General features: G+C 37.2%; 1 protein-coding gene across 7 annotated transcripts in view; it reads right to left on the bottom strand.

Moving 5' to 3' along the window:
* NIPBL (NIPBL cohesin loading factor) overlaps positions 1–18,231 on the bottom strand; it is a 163,652-nt gene that overhangs the window by 106,645 nt on the left and 38,776 nt on the right. For all 7 annotated transcript variants that reach the window (XM_038170866.2, XM_038170865.2, XM_038170867.2 and 4 more), the window contains exon 2: positions 789–932. In XM_038170866.2, coding sequence (XP_038026794.1) covers positions 789–852 — 64 coding nt within the window. In that variant the 5' untranslated portion in view covers positions 853–932. The remainder of the gene's footprint in view (positions 1–788; positions 933–18,231) is intronic.

The following is an 18,231-nucleotide window of genomic DNA, read 5'->3' as shown; positions in this document are numbered from 1 at the left end:
CAACCGGTATTGCCGCTAAAGACTGAGGCAAAGAAGGCATTGAGCACCTCCGCCTTTTCCTCATCTCTTGTAACTAAGTTTCCCCCTGCATCCAGTAAAGGATGGAGATTCTCCTTAGTCCTCCTTTTTGTGTTGATGTATTTATAAAAGCGTTTTTTGTTATCTTTAAGGCAGTAGCCAGATTGAGCTCCAGATGAGCTTTGGCCTTCCTAATTTTGTCCCTGCACAGCCTCGCTACATCCTTATAGTCCTCCCTAGTGGCCTGCCCACTTTTCCAAAGATTATAAACCCTCTTTTTTCTCCTAAGCTCAAGCCATAATTCTCTGTTGAGCCAGGCTGGTCTTCTTCCCCGCTGGCTCATCTTTGGGCACATGAGAACAGACCTCTCCTGCGCCATTAGGACTTCCCTCTCGATGAGCACCCAGCCTTCCTGGACCCCTCTGCCCTTTAGAACCGCCTCCCAAGGAACTCCACCAACTAGTGAATGATTAACTACTTTTTGAATAACTTAAGCATCAGGTTTACTCAAGGTTCTTTTCTTTTTGTTTGTTTGTTTTTAAATCTAGAATTCACTACATGTTAAAATTAGCATTATCTAACTTGATTACATTTTTAAAATTCACGTAATGGAAAAATTAACCTTTTAAATGCCAAACCTAATTTCAAACAGATTTACCTTTTAAAAGTAACTTTTATAATAAAAATATTTTTACTATTTTGAAAATACAGATATTTGCTGAAAAGGTAGAAAGAAATATATAAAAGATGAGGAAAAGAAGAATACTTACGGTCTGTAAGACTAGCAATCCCTGCAAGAGTAGTGATGGGAACATGAGGCATATCCCCATTCATCCTGAAGTTCTGGGATGGTAGTGCCTACACAGATATTTTAGTTCAGGTGCCAGCTATCATTACTTCCCATCTCCCAAGCACTAAAAGAAAAAAACAAAAACAAAAACAAATGTTTACTTAAAAGTCTGTAAAATTCAATAATATAAATGAAATGCAGACCATAACCTCTGCTGTATTCTAAGTATATTTCATTAAGAATAGGTAGAACAACGTGGAATTTCAATATGAAATGACATTAAGCAATCAAAATGCAGACAAAAATGATGCAAGATAAGGCAAAAGAAAAAATTTTCTCAGTATATACAGCACTAAACCAATAGTTGGTTACCAATATGATTATTAAATATACAAGGACAATTAAAAGGTAATGAATTTTATACCTTATTTTGAAAACACGTCAAAAAACAAAAAATCAGTAGCAAAACCTCTGTTGGTTCACAATACAGCAAAGAGCGCTTAATCCATAACCAGTTTAACTACTTAGCTGCTACATTCTCTTCTCAATTTTGGAGAAGGAAGTATTTTTCATACAAGAGATGGCTACCAAAAATAAAAGCAATAATACACATATGCAAGTTTCAAGGAAACAACGTGACAAATAGAAAACCTTAGTGAATTTTAAAAGAAGTATCTGTTTCAAAATTAATCTGATAATATGTCTTTAATATTAAACACCCTCTAGTAAAACTGCTGCTTGGAAGTGTATCCCCTATTCCACAAAAATAAAAGGTTTCATCCCACTAAACCAGCTTGTTTGTTTCCTGTAAATTGTACAGTTTGAATTCTGTGGGAGAGGAATCTGCAGGTGGCTTCGCACTGTTTCACACATCCCTGAATTAGAGGTAATGAGGAAACAAGCAGTAGAAACAAAAACTTGAGCAAGGTTGAGATAAAGTAAATTGTCTACAGTGTTAAAGATGAGCTTTGGGCAGTGGCCAATTGCTGGCTGGCTTGAGGAGCATGTCTGAGGGTCTCTAACCAACTGTATGACAGATTCAGGCCCGTGGACAGCACATGGGGCTATTGGGAAAGTATATGTATTAGTGAAAAAGGGCAATAAGGTCTCCTGTTCAAGAGCCATCAGGAGTCTGTGTCAGTATTCAACTAAAGAGTAGGTATTTGTTTATTCAGTTTTCACTAACTGTAAAGATTCCAATTGCAATGAAGTCTACACGACAAAAAAAAAAAAAGTCATCATAATAATTTCAATTGCAAAATTACAAAGTTTACAAAGATCACACATTACAGTCCACTATTATTACACTAATGACAAAAATTGAGTGTAATACACCCTAAAGAGAAACAAAATAAATTAAAGGAAAGGAGCTTGATTATATATTTATACGTGTACCTACTATAGATAGGTATGTGTGTTAACAGTTAGCGAAATAGTAAGAATTCTTCCGTAAGCATTTATGTTGCTTACTAAAGGTGCTGAAATCATGATTTGCTTTTATTACCGTACAAACCAACATTTTTGTGAATCAGATACACGACATATACAAAACAAAAGAATGCTGGCATTTCCTTAATAATTCTTCTTTCTTTCTTTCTTATTCCAACACCAATACCAATATACAGGACACCCCTGCTAATAAATACATACAGATTCCAAGCAAAGTAAGGAAACTGCAGATTTTAAGTCTTCTATTGAAAGTTTTCGTGAATTACCAAAGTTAACTTTTCAGTTTCCCTATCTGCATGCAACCTGAATTCTTTGAAAAACATACCGACACTGAGGTTAAACAGAACTGACAGTGAGCTGACTTCCTTTGCTACACCTGCTGCAGTCTCATACTTTACCACTAAAATACATTTGTTTATTAAAAATATAGTACATTACAGGTGCAAAATCTAGCTAAGGAAACTGCTGCAGACAGATAGACTTTGTGGTTTGGGTTTTCGGGGTTTTGTTTTGAACCAGGAGAAAACAGCTTTCATACACCCCGAGCAGCTTCAAATACTAGTCGAGGTTCTTTACCTCAAACTAACATCAAGATACGCAGAATTTCAGTGGTTTCCTACTTCCATAAATAAACAATTCTTTAAAACAAACAAACAAACAAAACCCCTACAAACTTACAACCTAACTTTTTCCATGATGAGTCGGCAACACCAAACCCACAAGAGCTGTTAACACTTCTGAATTAAATTATATGTACAATAGAAAGGTCATGTCTGATAATCTGCTTCTCCTGACTGAAAACATATCAACACTGACTACAGCCGTAACAGTAGGCAGTATTATTAGAAACTCTGTGTGCAATGCTGCAGCAAGGAAAAAAAAAAAAAAAGCCTTATCACTTTCACTTCCTGATAGCCTGGGGAAGGTGTAAACATTGGAGGCAGTCACTATTGATGCAAGTTCTTTCCCGGTATTACTGCCACAATAATTAAATTATATAGGTATTCAATAGGGAAAAGGGAAAATTCCCCCCAAACCAGATAGTTAGATTGGAAGCCTTCTCTGCAGCTACACAATAAAAAATCCAAGCTGGCAAGGTCCAGACCTGGGACCGCAGCAAGCTCAGATGGTCAGGAGAAGGGCAAACTTTCTTTGTAAGAGGAACGTAGAAGGGATTAGTTTGTTTAGCTAACAAAACAAAGGTCAAGAGGGAACGCGGTTGCTTTCTATATGGCAGTCAAATGAGGGTGAAAAGGAGGAATGCTAAAGGCCAATGCTAACACAACAATACGTGGAGGAATGAATACAAGCAATGGGGAAATCAGAACAGAGCTTCTCACCATGAGAGCAGCCACTTTCTGGAACAGCCTCCTCCTAGCAGTATAGACAAGTAATACCATTGCTTTAAAGATGGATCGTGCAGATGTTACAGAAGGGACAGGATGTGGTTGCCTGCACCAGCAGGGAACTCAGCATGGTGATTCAAGAAGACTCTTATAGGACTACGCTATTGTAAGTGTGATGATGTGAGTAAACAGATGAGAATAGACAAAAAAAAAAAAAAAAAAAAAGAGAGAGATTGATGGGATTAAGCAATGAGATTAGTTTATACAACAAACACAATACAAAGAAACCACATGGGTATATTTGGGTCCAAATACTACATCTGTTGTGTTCAGAGCAAAATTGCATCTGTTATACAACTAGCAAAAAGGTGGAATTCAATTCCAGAGCTAGAGGCTGAGGTCCGGTGAAACTTAATATTAGAATTTGCTGTCACCAAGAACATTAATAAAATCACTCGTTTAAGGAATTCAAATATCAAGCAGCTACGGAAGAAAGAACTGACAGCTCAAGACAAAACAGGTTCTTTCATACAAACCAGCGTAACCGCATGCAACAATTAACAGCTTGACTGATGAACAACTTTATATTTTTTTTTAATTCCTGAACTATAACAAGAGTTAAAAGAAGTATATTATAGCACCTTACAATCAGTCAAGCAGAATCAAAATTTATCAATATTTATATAATATTATACACTATCATCTTTGTACAGTAGTTTTTACAGGTGGTACAGAAGTTCTTCCTCTAGACGTGAAAAAACGGAACATAATTAGTATCGGTTCAATTAAGGAAATTAAAGAACTGCATGAGAAAACTTAAACACTGAATCAGAGCGTAGCAGTTGAAACAGAGAAGTACATGTCCAATTTACATGTATGCAAAACAGGTATTGCATATTCAGTATACACTTATCTAGACTCTTATTCTCTGTAAAGCAATGGATACTGTAAAAGACCTTCCAGGGAGGAAGAAACTACAGAGCACAAAGAAAGTTACACAAAGAACTCCTTAGTGAAAGAAAACGTTGAAAGGGCAGCCTATATTAAGAATAATATATGAAAATATATCATCATAATACACAATAAAAACAAGAAGCCAAAGCACGACAGCAAGTAAAATTGAAAGTTAATGCTATGGATAATATATTTTTTTAAACTACACAATTAAAGTGCTACTTCTGTATGTTTCTTTCCCGCCCCCTCCCTTTTTTTTTATTTTTTATTTTATTTATTTATTTTTTTTTTTACATATTGCAGCATCTGACTCTCAAACAAAACTGTAGGATTCTGACCGCTGGTTATCACACAAAATTCAAGTCCTGCATTTTTGAATTGCTCCCCTTGGTTGAAACATGTTCTCATCTCCTTAACAACAATACCATTTTTTACATGGCATAGCTATATTCACGCATGAGAGTGGTAGAAAACAAAATAAAGGGGAAAGTCTGCCTATATACAGTAACACACAGGCTCAGCAGAAAGCTCCATAACCAAACTCGGCATTCAGAAATTTAGTATGTTTCTTTAAATATTTCATTCTTCATACTCCAGAGTATTCCTTATTATATCTTTATATTAAAAAAAAAAAAAAGTATATATGACTGACCTAATACATTTCTGAGATTAGAGGCAAAATTAGGTGAATTAAAATTAAATTTAAGAATAGCTATAGTAGAGTAGGACTCTATTTTTCCTTTTAAAAAACATTCTATTAAATAGAACAGTTTAAATACAGTAACTGAAACTAAATGAAACACAGTAAGTCTTTCAAATATTTTCATTCTAACTAAAAATGCAGTTAGTGGTTTTCATTTCTTATATGTGGGGCAGTATCGTATTGATATAACCACAGCACCATGATTAAAGCTGATTTCTGCAGCTGCACATTCAAAAGTAAACAAGAACAGCTTATATATTAGTTGTTTTATAATTTCAGTGAAGCAGTAGAGTTTTTCTTTTCTTTTAAATCAGCAAATGTGCTACTATAGATTTAATAATCTTTGCCTCATATTTTGTTTTAAACTTCATTACCTTGCAATAAACTACTTTTCTTAGTACTACATATAGATGAATCTCTCCCAGTTATCAGTCTACAAGCTAATCCCTATAGAAAAATAAATAAATACATAAATACATAAATAAATGAATTCAGCAATGCGGGGACAGACAGAAAGAGAGCATGAATGAATGAATACCCTCTAGTTCTCATTCAAGATCCTAAGCAGAGTAAATAATACACACATAACCCACAAGAGGGCAGACTTCTGGTTTCAAAATCAGAGCTACAGTTTAATACAACAATAGTAATTCTGTTAAAAGTTTCCAGATCTAAACGCTTTAACATATATTAAGGAAGGAGATACGGTTACTAAAACACTGTCTAACACTTAGGTTACATGAAAAAAGCTAACACATTCATTCACGATATTATTCACAAAAACGTTCTTACCACTAACTCAATCCTTGTAAAGTCAGCGTCAGAACTGATTAGTTATTGATCACTGATGGAGCTCTCTTAAGGTTAAAATAGTAACTCAAGGAACTATAAAGCCACCTGATACGAACCTAACTTCAATTACCAGATTAGGGCTGGGAGCATGCGGCTGTGAGGGGGATTGGGAGCGGTAGGGATAAAGGGTGATCAGAAAGCCAGAAAACTCATCATTAACAATAAAAGCCTCTGAAAGCACACCAGCGCAGGAAATTCACATTATATACAGGGTAGTTTCAAAAAAAAAAAAAAAAAAAAAAAGTAGATACAAAAACCAAATCCAGACAAAGTTCAGTGTGTTAATGAAATCTGTGTGTTTGGCTCATCAGCAAGTGGCTCTGAGTGATGCTGACAAAGTAAGTGAAAGGTTAAGAAGTTTGAGATAAAAATTATTGAATAAAATTCCTAAACCAGTTTAAATGTAATGTGTTTTCTGAAAGCCATTCCAATAGTAGCTGTTCAAATCACTATACGTAACTACTGTAAAGAAAGAAGCCTTAGTGAAAAGTACTGCCCTGGGCCAGCTGTAAGTTGCTTCTGGATATAGAGCTGCCTTTAGAAAAAAAAAAATAAAAATAAAAATACAGCAACCAGCTTCTCCCTGTGCAGCTACTTCCACCATACCCTGCTCGCCGCTGCTGTAACAAGTAACAAGGACACATATGCCTGTGCTGCTGTCCACGAGCTGCTCGTGGCAAGGGCACGCAGTAAAGGTGGTGGAAGCACCCAGAGCACGAGAGGTCCGTGGGTTCAAGGAAAGAACCTTGGTGCAGATCACAAGCACTGATCCTGCCAGGGTAAACTACCATCAGATGTAATTGTGCTGTACACCCCATAATGGCACTACCTCGCAAGGGAGGGGAGTTAACACAATCAGACCAAACCATATTAATAATAAATAAATAAATTCAGTAAATTTAATAACAACAATAATAATAAATATAAAAACCACAACCCATCACCAAAACCCAGATGAAGCCACGTGCAGAGAGCAGATACCTACGGGTAGCGCAGCTTCCCCAATCTACACTACGTGAATGTCTAGCAGGAAATACTGACTTTTCTTGCTTCATTGCAAATACAAAGGGTGAATATTCACTCAAAGCGTTTCCTGAAAAGGAGGACAAGGTCCCTAACAGCATTAAGATCCTATTCTGTTAAAGCCATTTCCTTCTACTAAACACATGAAACTTCTCCCATTTATTAATTTTAATATATATAACATTTCAAAAGTACTTATAAACAGTGTTCTCCACTTAAAAATAACATCTTAAATATTTAATTCAGTGCCTTAAGCTAGGAATTTTTTAAAAGGAGCCTCATACACCAATATTTAAGTACTATTTAAAAGCCTATTCATTCAGGCAACACAACATGTCTCAAAAAATCACAGAAAACCAAACTGTATTTATGAAGTGTTGTGATGATCAACAAGTGTAGCTTATTGCGGCCAAAGAGGAAGAACCCCTCTTCATGAGAGAAGTCATACAACATTGAGTCACTGATAATCCACACCTAAACCAAGTAAGTGATACACTTTGAAAAGTTAAATTGTATTGTGCGTGAAAAAATGTAAAATATAAAAATATTTTTTAACTTGTAAGAGCTATTAGACATGAAATAGCTCAGCAGGTCAGCTACGTTCACCAGCTCTGCAAAATAAAGCAGCTAAAACTTCTGTCTGGGAGAGTTATTCAGGGGATATTCAGGGGAGTTATTCAGGTTATTAGTGCTGCTTTTACATCTTTTTAAACAGAAACCATAAGTATCCTCTTTATGAGCCTCTCCCTTCAGGTGAAAGATTCAGACCCTACTGAGCACTACTGAATTATTTTTGTCCTTCAGAAGCAAACATAGGATTAACACATAAAAAAATAACTTCGCTTGGAAGAAGCAGTCAGAACTTCACAAAGGGAAACCTGCAAAACTTAGGTAGTTCATATACCTTATTTCTCATCTATGCTACATATTCCACATAAAATTTTCATTGCAACTAACAAAGTACATCTCTAGTTGTGCTTGATTCAGTGAGCACAGCACTTCCTTAGACACACAAGTAAACTCTCATATTAGATACAGCTAAGAGGCAATTAAAAGGGTTCATTTGGCGGGTCACTGCTATCAAAGACAGGGAGCACTGTAGGATCCAGCACACATCTTTGTTACTGAAATAGTTGTGACAGAGGTATAAGAAAGCTATTACTAAATTGTTTTTTCCAATCTTTTCTTGAATGTCTCATTTCGTAGCTGGTAGTAATGCTGCCCTTTTCCAAAAACAGCTGTGCACTTAAAATTATTTGTTTTACAGACTTTTCTTTCTTTAGTTAAACTAGATCTTTAACCACGGATGGCTGAAAGCCAAGTGACCAAAAACATTTAATTCTGGATTTTTTTCAAGCTTTTAATCTTGCATTTCTGTCTTTGAATTCTCTCAGTGATTCATAAACTTTTATTAAACAATACTGGGAAGAAATGGGCTCAGGCTTTCTAAAATTATTAGAGTGAGGGACAGAAAGGCTTGATCTTTTGGCAAAAAATTATTAAATAATTCAGTGTTTTTGCTAGCTATGCGCAGAACCACATAAAAAGTTTTGTTTGTACTTTCCTATTGAATGCATTTGCAAAATTATTGGTAATACTGTTATTTTTGTAGTTATATAGTATTCCCTACACAAAATTTGCTCTGGTTTGTTTTACAAGAGGAGTACTGCTCATGTAATAGACAGATAAAAGAATCTAAGAAATATATGGTTTCTAACACTAGAAAAGATTACAAAATAATTCATGGAATTTAGCATTTCAATTAAAATTACTAACATTTTGCAAAACCACACTGCTTAGAAAGATTAAACACGAGAGCAAGAGTAACATTAAAAGAAATAAATGCAGTATTAGTGTTTAATAAATAAACAATAAATAAAATAAATTTATTACTTAACAGTAAATAATAGTGGAAGACTTCAAATATAAAAATTTTCATCTCAGTAACTGATTTTAGTTAGTGTTCATATTCTAAAACTGACTATTTAATACACTTTTTTTGTGCACACTAATTTTGCAATCCTAAAATGTAGAGCTCCACGATTCTGTGACTAGAAAAGTCTGATTAATGTCAGGAGTCCCTGACTTTTATGTTTTGTTTCGTTTTGCTTTCCTTTTTGAAACAGAATCCATCAGGTAGACATTCCTGACAACATTATAAATAAAGAGAATGTCAACAAACATGTAAAGCAGCATCCCTACTCAGCCAAGATATCCCTTTTTCCCAGCTGTGAAGACTTCATATGAACACTATAGTTATCTAAACTTTTGGAGCACAATAAACTCAAAGGGATATCATGGGAAACAAACAGTCTGTGGTTGGGAAAGCATGCATATTCAAAGTTATTAATAAGCCCCAAGGCATGCAGCACACGACCTCTAGAGGTACTGTGTTGGAGTTACTGTTAAAATTAGCTCAAATGATTACCAGCTCACCAGGCGCAACTGGGGCTAGATGGTAACAATCCCTTCTCTCTCAATAGCTAGGAATATTATTATACTGGGGTGTGCTAGGTCTGGGGAAGGATTCAGATGGTTGCCCAGGAAAGTGTCCTGTGTCACCCTGAACTTTTGCTGCTATTGCTGGTTTTCCTATGCCTCCAGTACAAACATGAGAGAAATTTCTTAAGCTCACAAAGCACGCTGACAGGAAGGATGCAGTTATGAGAAAAGCATTTGTTTGAAGCCGTGTCTCTTTCACCTTACTGGCCATCTTCCATATCCTAGTGTTGATAAGCTGCAAATATCACAAATCTAAAGCAAAGCTGCCTGGCAACTGCAGCATCAGTTTGCTAAGCTGCTCACAGGCTATGATTGCTTCAGTTAAACTTAAGCTCCCCATCTTCCAATTTTTTTCAAAAATACCAGTGTCATAACATAAACAAATATTCAATCAATAACAATCAGGTGGAATATGAAAATTATGATGACCATGCACAAAAAGGCTTGGGAGCTTTCACTGTTTGACCTCAGCATGTTAAGTGTTCTCAGCTCATCTCCACTGAGTACTGCAGGAATAGTTCCACAAGTTTATCAAGCACAGCAGCAACACAAAGGAACACAGAATTAGCTGCCAACAGAGCATACTTGCAGAACTAATAATTTGTAGCAAAACAACAGCTAAATATTTGTCTGGATAGGACTACTACAACACAGCTTGTGTAAAAGCAACTACAATAAGGAACACTACTTTGAAGAAAATCTCCTTATCCTTAGGGATTCCTGAAAACACTAATCTGATTTATTTATTTGTTTAAAAAACAGATTTAACTATCTCAAATCAGTCTGGATTTTTTCTTCAAACTTAAACATTCAATGAAGTTTAATAGTAAAAAATTGAAATTCAATGAAATGAAATTCAATGAAATCTAGCAGTAAAATATAAACACCTGAATTTGAGCTACTAATTCTGAATGAGAAATATCAATTCAATGTTTAATGTAGTTCAACTAATCCACTTTAAATAAATTCCTCCTGTTTACATTAAAAGCCTTAAGAGTCTTTATGTAGACAAGGCTTGAGCAATCACTATTTCTAATTATTTGGACACAGTTAGGCACATCTTCAAATAGTGTGTCTGTAATATAGTTTCAATTTAGTTTTTCCATGGAATAAGGAAAAAAATTAGTTTCACATTGTGTATTTCTATCATCACTTCTGGTATAAACTTGAACAGAATAAAAGTGGGTAGAACAAACAGAAAAAAACAGAAGCACTGTGACATTTAAAGATTGAACCATTGCTTATCTTGAGGGAAAACAATGTCAAAACCAAGGCAAATCACTGGAGACCATGTGAAACACTCTAAGTCATATAAAGAGATTAGACTGTAGGTAATCAATAGCAGATATATATATACACACATACACACACACGGACACATATATTTCACTTAAAAGAGCAAAGCACAACTATAATCCATAACACAAAAAATAATTCAGAATCCTTCCCTCTGAGGAGCTGCACTAAGAGTATATATTGATATAAAATAGTATGCTTGGCCTGACTGTTTAAGAAAACTTCTGAAATGAGTGCATTATCTGCTTTCATGTGCCTCATTAGAAACATTTGCATCAGCTGAAGCTTTTGTCTGTTTTCAGTAACAATGGCATTTGCTTTATTACTTCATTTTCAGACTATTCTGAAAATACACAGAACACAACACTTATGTAATAGCCACTAGGACACTACCTCCTCAGCAACTCCAGAAAGCAGAAGGCCAAGTTGCTTACAGAACAGCCTATGAAACTTACTGTGACCGCTAACCAAACAAGTTATCCTTCTCTGCCCTTTGTCCTCCACATCCAAGATTTAAGTTGATGTCTTTTTATTCTAGTCCGGTTTTGTTCTGCTCCTTTAGGTCTATGTTCCTCCAGCCATCCTTCACAATTCCCAAGGACGTCACAGAGATGCAAAGGAACAACTTAGCCTCTCAGACAGGTGTGCATGTGTACATGCAATCTGCACATATACAGACTGGGGAAGAAGACGGAAGAATAAGTTTAAACATGTAAAATCAATAACTACAGCTGGCATGCCTGTGCTCATACAGAATGAGGCTTCTGCTGACTCAGGACAGCACAGAGACAAGCCAGAAGGCAAACTGTTGCACTTCTCCAAACTTTTCCAAAGATAGCTTTTAGGTGAGTGAAGGAAAACAAAAGGCAATCTTACTGTTTCCTGACCTGCCCCCCTCCTGCCTCTACTTTTGTTTTCCTTGTGTATAAGATTTATGTATTAATTCAGTTCCTCCATAAAATGTGGTCTGCAGCCAAGCAGCTATTTCTGCAGAGCTCCCCTTTTCAATATGCAACACAGTGAACATCAGAAAATGAGTCACTTAAATTTGACAGGGCTAAACTTTAGCATCAAGCTACTACTGTAACTACTCTCCCCTACATGAAACAATCCTTTTTAGTGCCAATTAGGTACAAAGACAATTGCAACAAATATAGGAGAGCATGCACCGATGACACTGCATATACTTGTTCTTCTCTCTCCCCTCCGCCCCCACAAGCCCTTGGAAGAGGGGGAAGGAAGAAAGGGCTCTTCCTGAATCCACAACTTTGCATATATTACTATTTTTCTCCATAAATTGTAGAATCAGAATTTTTGAGATTGGAAGGGATGTTGAGAGGTCATCTTGTCCAAACCCTTGCTCAAGCAGGAAAACCAAAAGTAAACAAGAGACTGGGAAAAAAAAAAAAAATCATCATAAGGTAAATGAGCATCAGTAAACCACAAATTGCACTATATTTTGCTAAGAATTAACCCTATGCTTAAGTTTACCAATCTTCCAAAACTATTCCATGTTGCAGCTTTTACTTTGGCTTTTAATCCTGTTAATGTGTTACTTAGGTTGAAGGAGAAACCAAAGTTAGTTTCATAAAGAGAATCGACATGTACAACACATGCTCTCTTTTTTTTTTTAAAAAAAAAAAAAATCTTTTACTGTTAGTAAGAACCATAACAAAAACAAACAAAAAAGCCCCACAGAAATAAGGCGAAAAAACAATAAAAAAAAAATCACAAAATACATCAGAGCCTTTATACGCACATCTTGCAAAAAGAAATGGGTAACAATGTCTCCAACTCAGTGGTCTTTGAAAACAAAGTTAGAGGTATCCATAATGAAACATGTATTTCTTCCTACACAACCAGTAGAAGCAACACAGCTATCACTATTCTATTCACAGATTCATGGAACTGGGAAAGATTCCGCTTCCAGATTTAACTATAACTGCTAGCACTCAATCTGAGCCATAGGCTTTTTATTCCTGCTTTGTCAAATATGAAGACCTTTCAATAAAAAAGCTCTCTGCAATCAGATAAAGCAAATGAACTGGAAACACTGGACTCACAGATCAAACTTTTCTACTTCAGCCATACTGTACCTATAGTTTAGTACAACCACTACAGTTATTTAGCCAGGCAAAAAAGATGCATGTTCAGCCCCAAAGAATACTTTATCAACTAGCAAAGCTATACCCTTTCTAATTGCAGGGGAAAATAAAGCTGTAAAACAGTTGTGCACTATACTATGTCTGTCTGCATTTAAACTATCCCAAAAGTTTAAATATAAAACTTGTACTTTGTTGAACTCTCATTTAATACACTTGCATAGTTTTACTGATGATAAACTACCGTAACTAGAACACAATGAGCCACAAACTGAGGCTTTAACTTCAGCATAACATGACATTCCCATTACATAACGTTAGCTTTGATTAGCTTCATCTGCTTTATCCGTTTTAATTTCACCCTATTCCTCTTCTTATGAAGAATACACAATGCAGTTTGCAATTGTGAAATTGTAATAAATAGGGCAAAAACTTAACCAAAATGCTCCAAACTTTGTAATGAATAGTAAGATAAATGAAGTGTTCCAGTAAGATCAGACCAATTCCAGTAGGGTACACTGCTGGATACAGACACAAATCTACCTGTTCCTAAGATCTCCCCTTTTCCCAGTAACCCTTCTCTCAGATAAAGAAGTACTATGCCTTTGACCTGCTGAAGTAACCATTACTAACAGACACCATATGGATTCCAGAGCAATAAGTTTGCTTCCCCAGCTTAAAGGAAGCACAATAACTTGGTCATTTGGTCAATTCTTCCAAAGTAACTTTTACTGCAGGTGACACATCTGAAACTTCTCTATTTGATTTAAAGCACTGGTTACAACCCTTGCAACAGTTGTAGAAATGTATACGGCAGTTTGTAATGAACACCTGAGTCCCCTCAATTCAGTCCCGTCCTCCAGGAAGACTGTGCAAGCAAACTCCTTCTCCTCAAGGGAAACTATTCTTGTCACACAAAGCCTGACCGTACACAATTCAAAGCTTGAGTGATGCTGAAATGTGCATCCTAGTATTTGAACAAACAAACAAAACGCATACACACACAAAAGCACGACAACAACTTCTCAAGATACTGGTTCCTAGAAATGCCTTTATCAGACCTCAGTACTTCTTTGAAGAATGAAAGTCCTTCAGAATCACTCTTTATTGTAGATTCTGAAACTACGTGGAAAAAGGACTGGGACTTGCCTTATTCCCTGAGATGATTCCAAGTTCTCTCACTTCAGAAGGCAATTTTGGTCTCTAGCTTTCACAAAGCATGTAAAACCTCTACAAGTGCTACTTCACAAAAGATATTATGTGAGACAGGCACTCTTGGAAAGCTGTAAGAAATCGCTGCCATAAAATTTCCATTATGTTTTTCTACCTCCTGAGAAGTAAATTTACTAAAAAAGACCTCACTGCTTATTAATACATAATGGACAAAAGAGTTTCTAATATTAAATTCCATTACATATCATACAAGAAAAAATGCTTGCTGGAAATCAATTTGAAATGATAATTTGAGGAAACTGGAAAGGTTCACACTACCAGTCTCCAAAGTGACAATTTGCTCTGTAGTCACTTAGAGCACAGTTCAACTCTGAAGATCTAGCTTTTTTTTTTTTTTCTTTTTTTTTTCTCTCCCAAATCATGATTGAAAAGTGAAACAGTAAGTCACAGGTATATTTAGGGATTGTTTTACATCTATATATATTAACTGTACCAGTAAGTACAAAAATTAGGGAGTATAGCCACTTATGAAGCAAAATTTTTATGAAATGTTAAGCTCCAATGAAATAGAACAAAGCCGAAGATAAATTTCAACAGTTCAATAGCAATTTATTTACCTATTTTACAGCATTGTTTTTGAGAATCACTTTGCAACTTTCCTCAGTTTCCACAGGATATCAGTGTCATCTTTTATAGCTGTCATTTCCTTTCAGAACTGATACATCTGCTGAGACAGTGAAATCCAGCATAATGGATTTTTAGCAGAAGTCTAAAGCCAGTTTCTTGTTACCATGTTTACTCCTCAGAACGAAGTATCAATGCCGACTGCATGCAGAAGGATGGTGGAATATGGCCTCCTAGCTCAAAGCACTGTTCTTCCTTTATGGGTGAAAGCTGTCATCACAATTTCCAACAACACACCCAAGAACTTTAAAGCTGATACTTTAAATCAAAACTCTGTTAAAGAAACTTGTTCTATATCCTATTGACTCAGAAGAATCCAATGAAAAGAGATGGTCAGCAGCAGTTTAGTTATTAAAAAAGTATTCTTTATTGCAAAGTGTTTTTTATATGCTCACACTGCACCGGCAACTTTAAAGCAGAAATACAGACAAAACGGAGCCCCCAGTAACTTATCAAATACTTAATTTTTCCAAGTAAAAACAAGAGGGATAAAAATATATGTTTTAATTAATAAAATTAGCTGATGTGAAATGGAGTATTTTCTAAAACCGCCACATGCCATAGAGCTTCCTATTTATGCTAATGCAAAATCATTAGAAGTAAAAAGGTTGATAAAGTATCTAGGCAATAAATCACCATTTCTGAAATATATGTGGGACAAGAAGCAGATTTTGCATTTCCTGGCAATAAAATATATGTGAAAGCTACTGAAGTCAGGAAGTAATGCTATAAAAGAATTCTGTAATAGATAGCTGGCACTTAACAGCCGTGATGATTTGCACAACATGAGTAAGTTTTTCTGTCTTAAGGGAATTATGTATGAAAAAAATCACAGAATCAGTGAATGGGTAAGATTGGGAAGCATCTCTGGAGGCCACCTATTCCAATCCCCCTGCTCAGAGATGGGTCAGCTATATGCTACAGCTACTTGCTCAGGGCTCAGTACTGTCAAGTTTTGAGTAACTCCAAGGACGGAGACTCCACAACCCCTCTAGGCAGTATGTTGCAGTCTCTGACCACCCTTAGAGAGAAAAGGCTTATTTCTGTGTCTATAGGGAATCTCTTGTATTTCAGTTTGTGCCCATTGTCTTGTCTCATCGTTGGACATCACTGAGCTCCTTCTTCTTTACTGAATTTCCATCAGGAATCTTATGAATACATTGATAATGTTCCCCTCAGCATTCTCCGCCTCAGGCTGAACAGTCCCCGCTCTTTCGGCCTCTCCTCAAACCCTACAAGTTGCAGTCCCTTACCAATCAATATTCATGTCTGTTTACTAGATTCACTTGGGCATGTCCATGTCTGCCTTGTGCTGGGGAGCGCAGAACTGAAGCCGGCACTCCAGGGGTGTCTCACCACGAATGATAAGAATCACCTCCATTATCTTCCAGGCAGCACTCTTCCAATGAAGCCCAGGATGCTATTTGTTGTCTTGGCCACAAGGGAATACTGCTATCTCATGTTCAACTTGGTATCTACCAGCATCCCCATGTCCTTTTCTGGCCACCCTGCTTTCCATCTGGTTAGCCTGTAGCCTGTTCAGGGTTAACCACCACGCATGAGGTTATCCATCCCCACGTGCAGAATTTGGCATTTCCCTTTGTTGAAATGACTGATGTTCCTGTCTGCTCAGTTATATCCCGCACATCAAGGTCCCTCTGGATGGCTGCACACCCAGCTGTTGTATCAACCACCCCTCCCCATTTTGTACTGTCTGTAAACCTCCCTGTTAATGACCTGAGTGGTGGGACAAAGATGCTAAACAGTACCAGCCTCGGTATCAGCCCCTGGGGTACACCATCAGTGACTAGCTTACAGCTGTAGTTCATTCCCCCCATTAACAAAGCCCAGTTCAGCCCAATTTTGATCCACCCCACCATCCTTACCTGGTCTGCGCTTCATTGGTTTGCTTATGAGGATGTTAAGGGACACAGCATCAGGAGTCTTACAAAAGTTAAAAATGAACATACTCTCATCCACACTGCCAATCATCTCATCACATAAGGCTATCAAGCTTATTAAGTGTGATCTCCCCTCCATAAATCTATGCTGGTTACTCCTCATCACCTTCTGTCCCTCACGTTTTTAGAAATAGCTTGTATGACTCATTGCTGCACCATCTTCCCGCTGGTTGAGGTAAGATTAATTAGCCTTTAATTTTCCAGATCCTGCCCTCTTGCCCTTCCTGAAGTGACATTTGCTTTCTCTGAGACCATAGGTGCCCCACTCACCTTGATCTTTCACAGATTATTGACAGTGCTCTCACGATGACATTGGCCAGCTCTGTCAGCATCGTGGATGCATTCCGTAAGGTCCCATGGACTTGTGCATGTCCAGTTTGTCTCAGTGTTTTACCTTCCTCCCCCACCCCCCGATTCTCTCCCCATTCCCACTGAGAGAAAGGAGAGCAAGTGAATGGCTGTGTGGTACTCGGCTGCCTGCTGGGTTAAACCACAGCAGGACAGAGGCACCCGTTTGCTGGGAGTGGGTCCTTTTCAAGGATCTGCTTGGTACAATCCCATTGGAGAAAGCCCTGGAGGCCCGAGAAAGCTGGTTAATATTCAAGGATCTCCTTTCTCCCAGTCCAGGAGCAACGCATCCTAACAAAGAGGAAGGTGGGCTAAAATGCCAGGAGGGCTGCGTGGATGAACAAGGAGCCAAACTCAAACACACACACACACAAAAAAAAAGCCTGCAGAGGGTGAAAGCAAGGATGGGTAACCTCGGAGGAGTACAGAGATGTTGACACAACTGAATCTGGCTAGGGACAACAAGGGCTACAAGAAAGGCTTCTACAAGTACATCAGTGATAAAAATACAACTAGAGAAAATCTGGGCCCTCTCCAGAAGGAAATGGGAAATATAGTTACATGGGATATGGAGAAGACTAAGATACTCAATGACAGTTCTTGCCTGTGTCTTCACTGGCGGGTGTTATAGACACTCTGCCCAAGTCACAGAAGGCAAAGGCAAAGATTGGGAGATGAAGAATCACTCATAGGTCATCATCTAAAGAACCTGAAGATACACAAATCCATAGAAGCTGATGTGATACATCTTAGAATCCTGATGGAACCAGTGGAAGAAGTTGCTAGCTGACTGATAATCTCATCATATTCAAGAAGTCACAGCAGTGACTACAAGAGGGAACTCTACCCCTAATTTTAAAAAGGGAAAAAAGAAGATCCAGGAAACTACAGGCCAGTCTCACCTCTGTGCCTGGCAAGATCATGGAGTAGATCCTCCTGGAAACTCTTCTAAGGCACATGGAAAATAAGGAGGTGACTGGTGACAGCCAACAGGGCTTCACTGAGGACAAATAATGCCTGACTATAAATT

The sequence above is a fragment of the Anas platyrhynchos genome, chromosome Z, assembly GCF_047663525.1.
Source record: "Anas platyrhynchos isolate ZD024472 breed Pekin duck chromosome Z, IASCAAS_PekinDuck_T2T, whole genome shotgun sequence".
NCBI lineage: Eukaryota > Metazoa > Chordata > Aves > Anseriformes > Anatidae > Anas > Anas platyrhynchos.
This window is presented reverse-complemented; position numbering and strand designations above follow the sequence as displayed.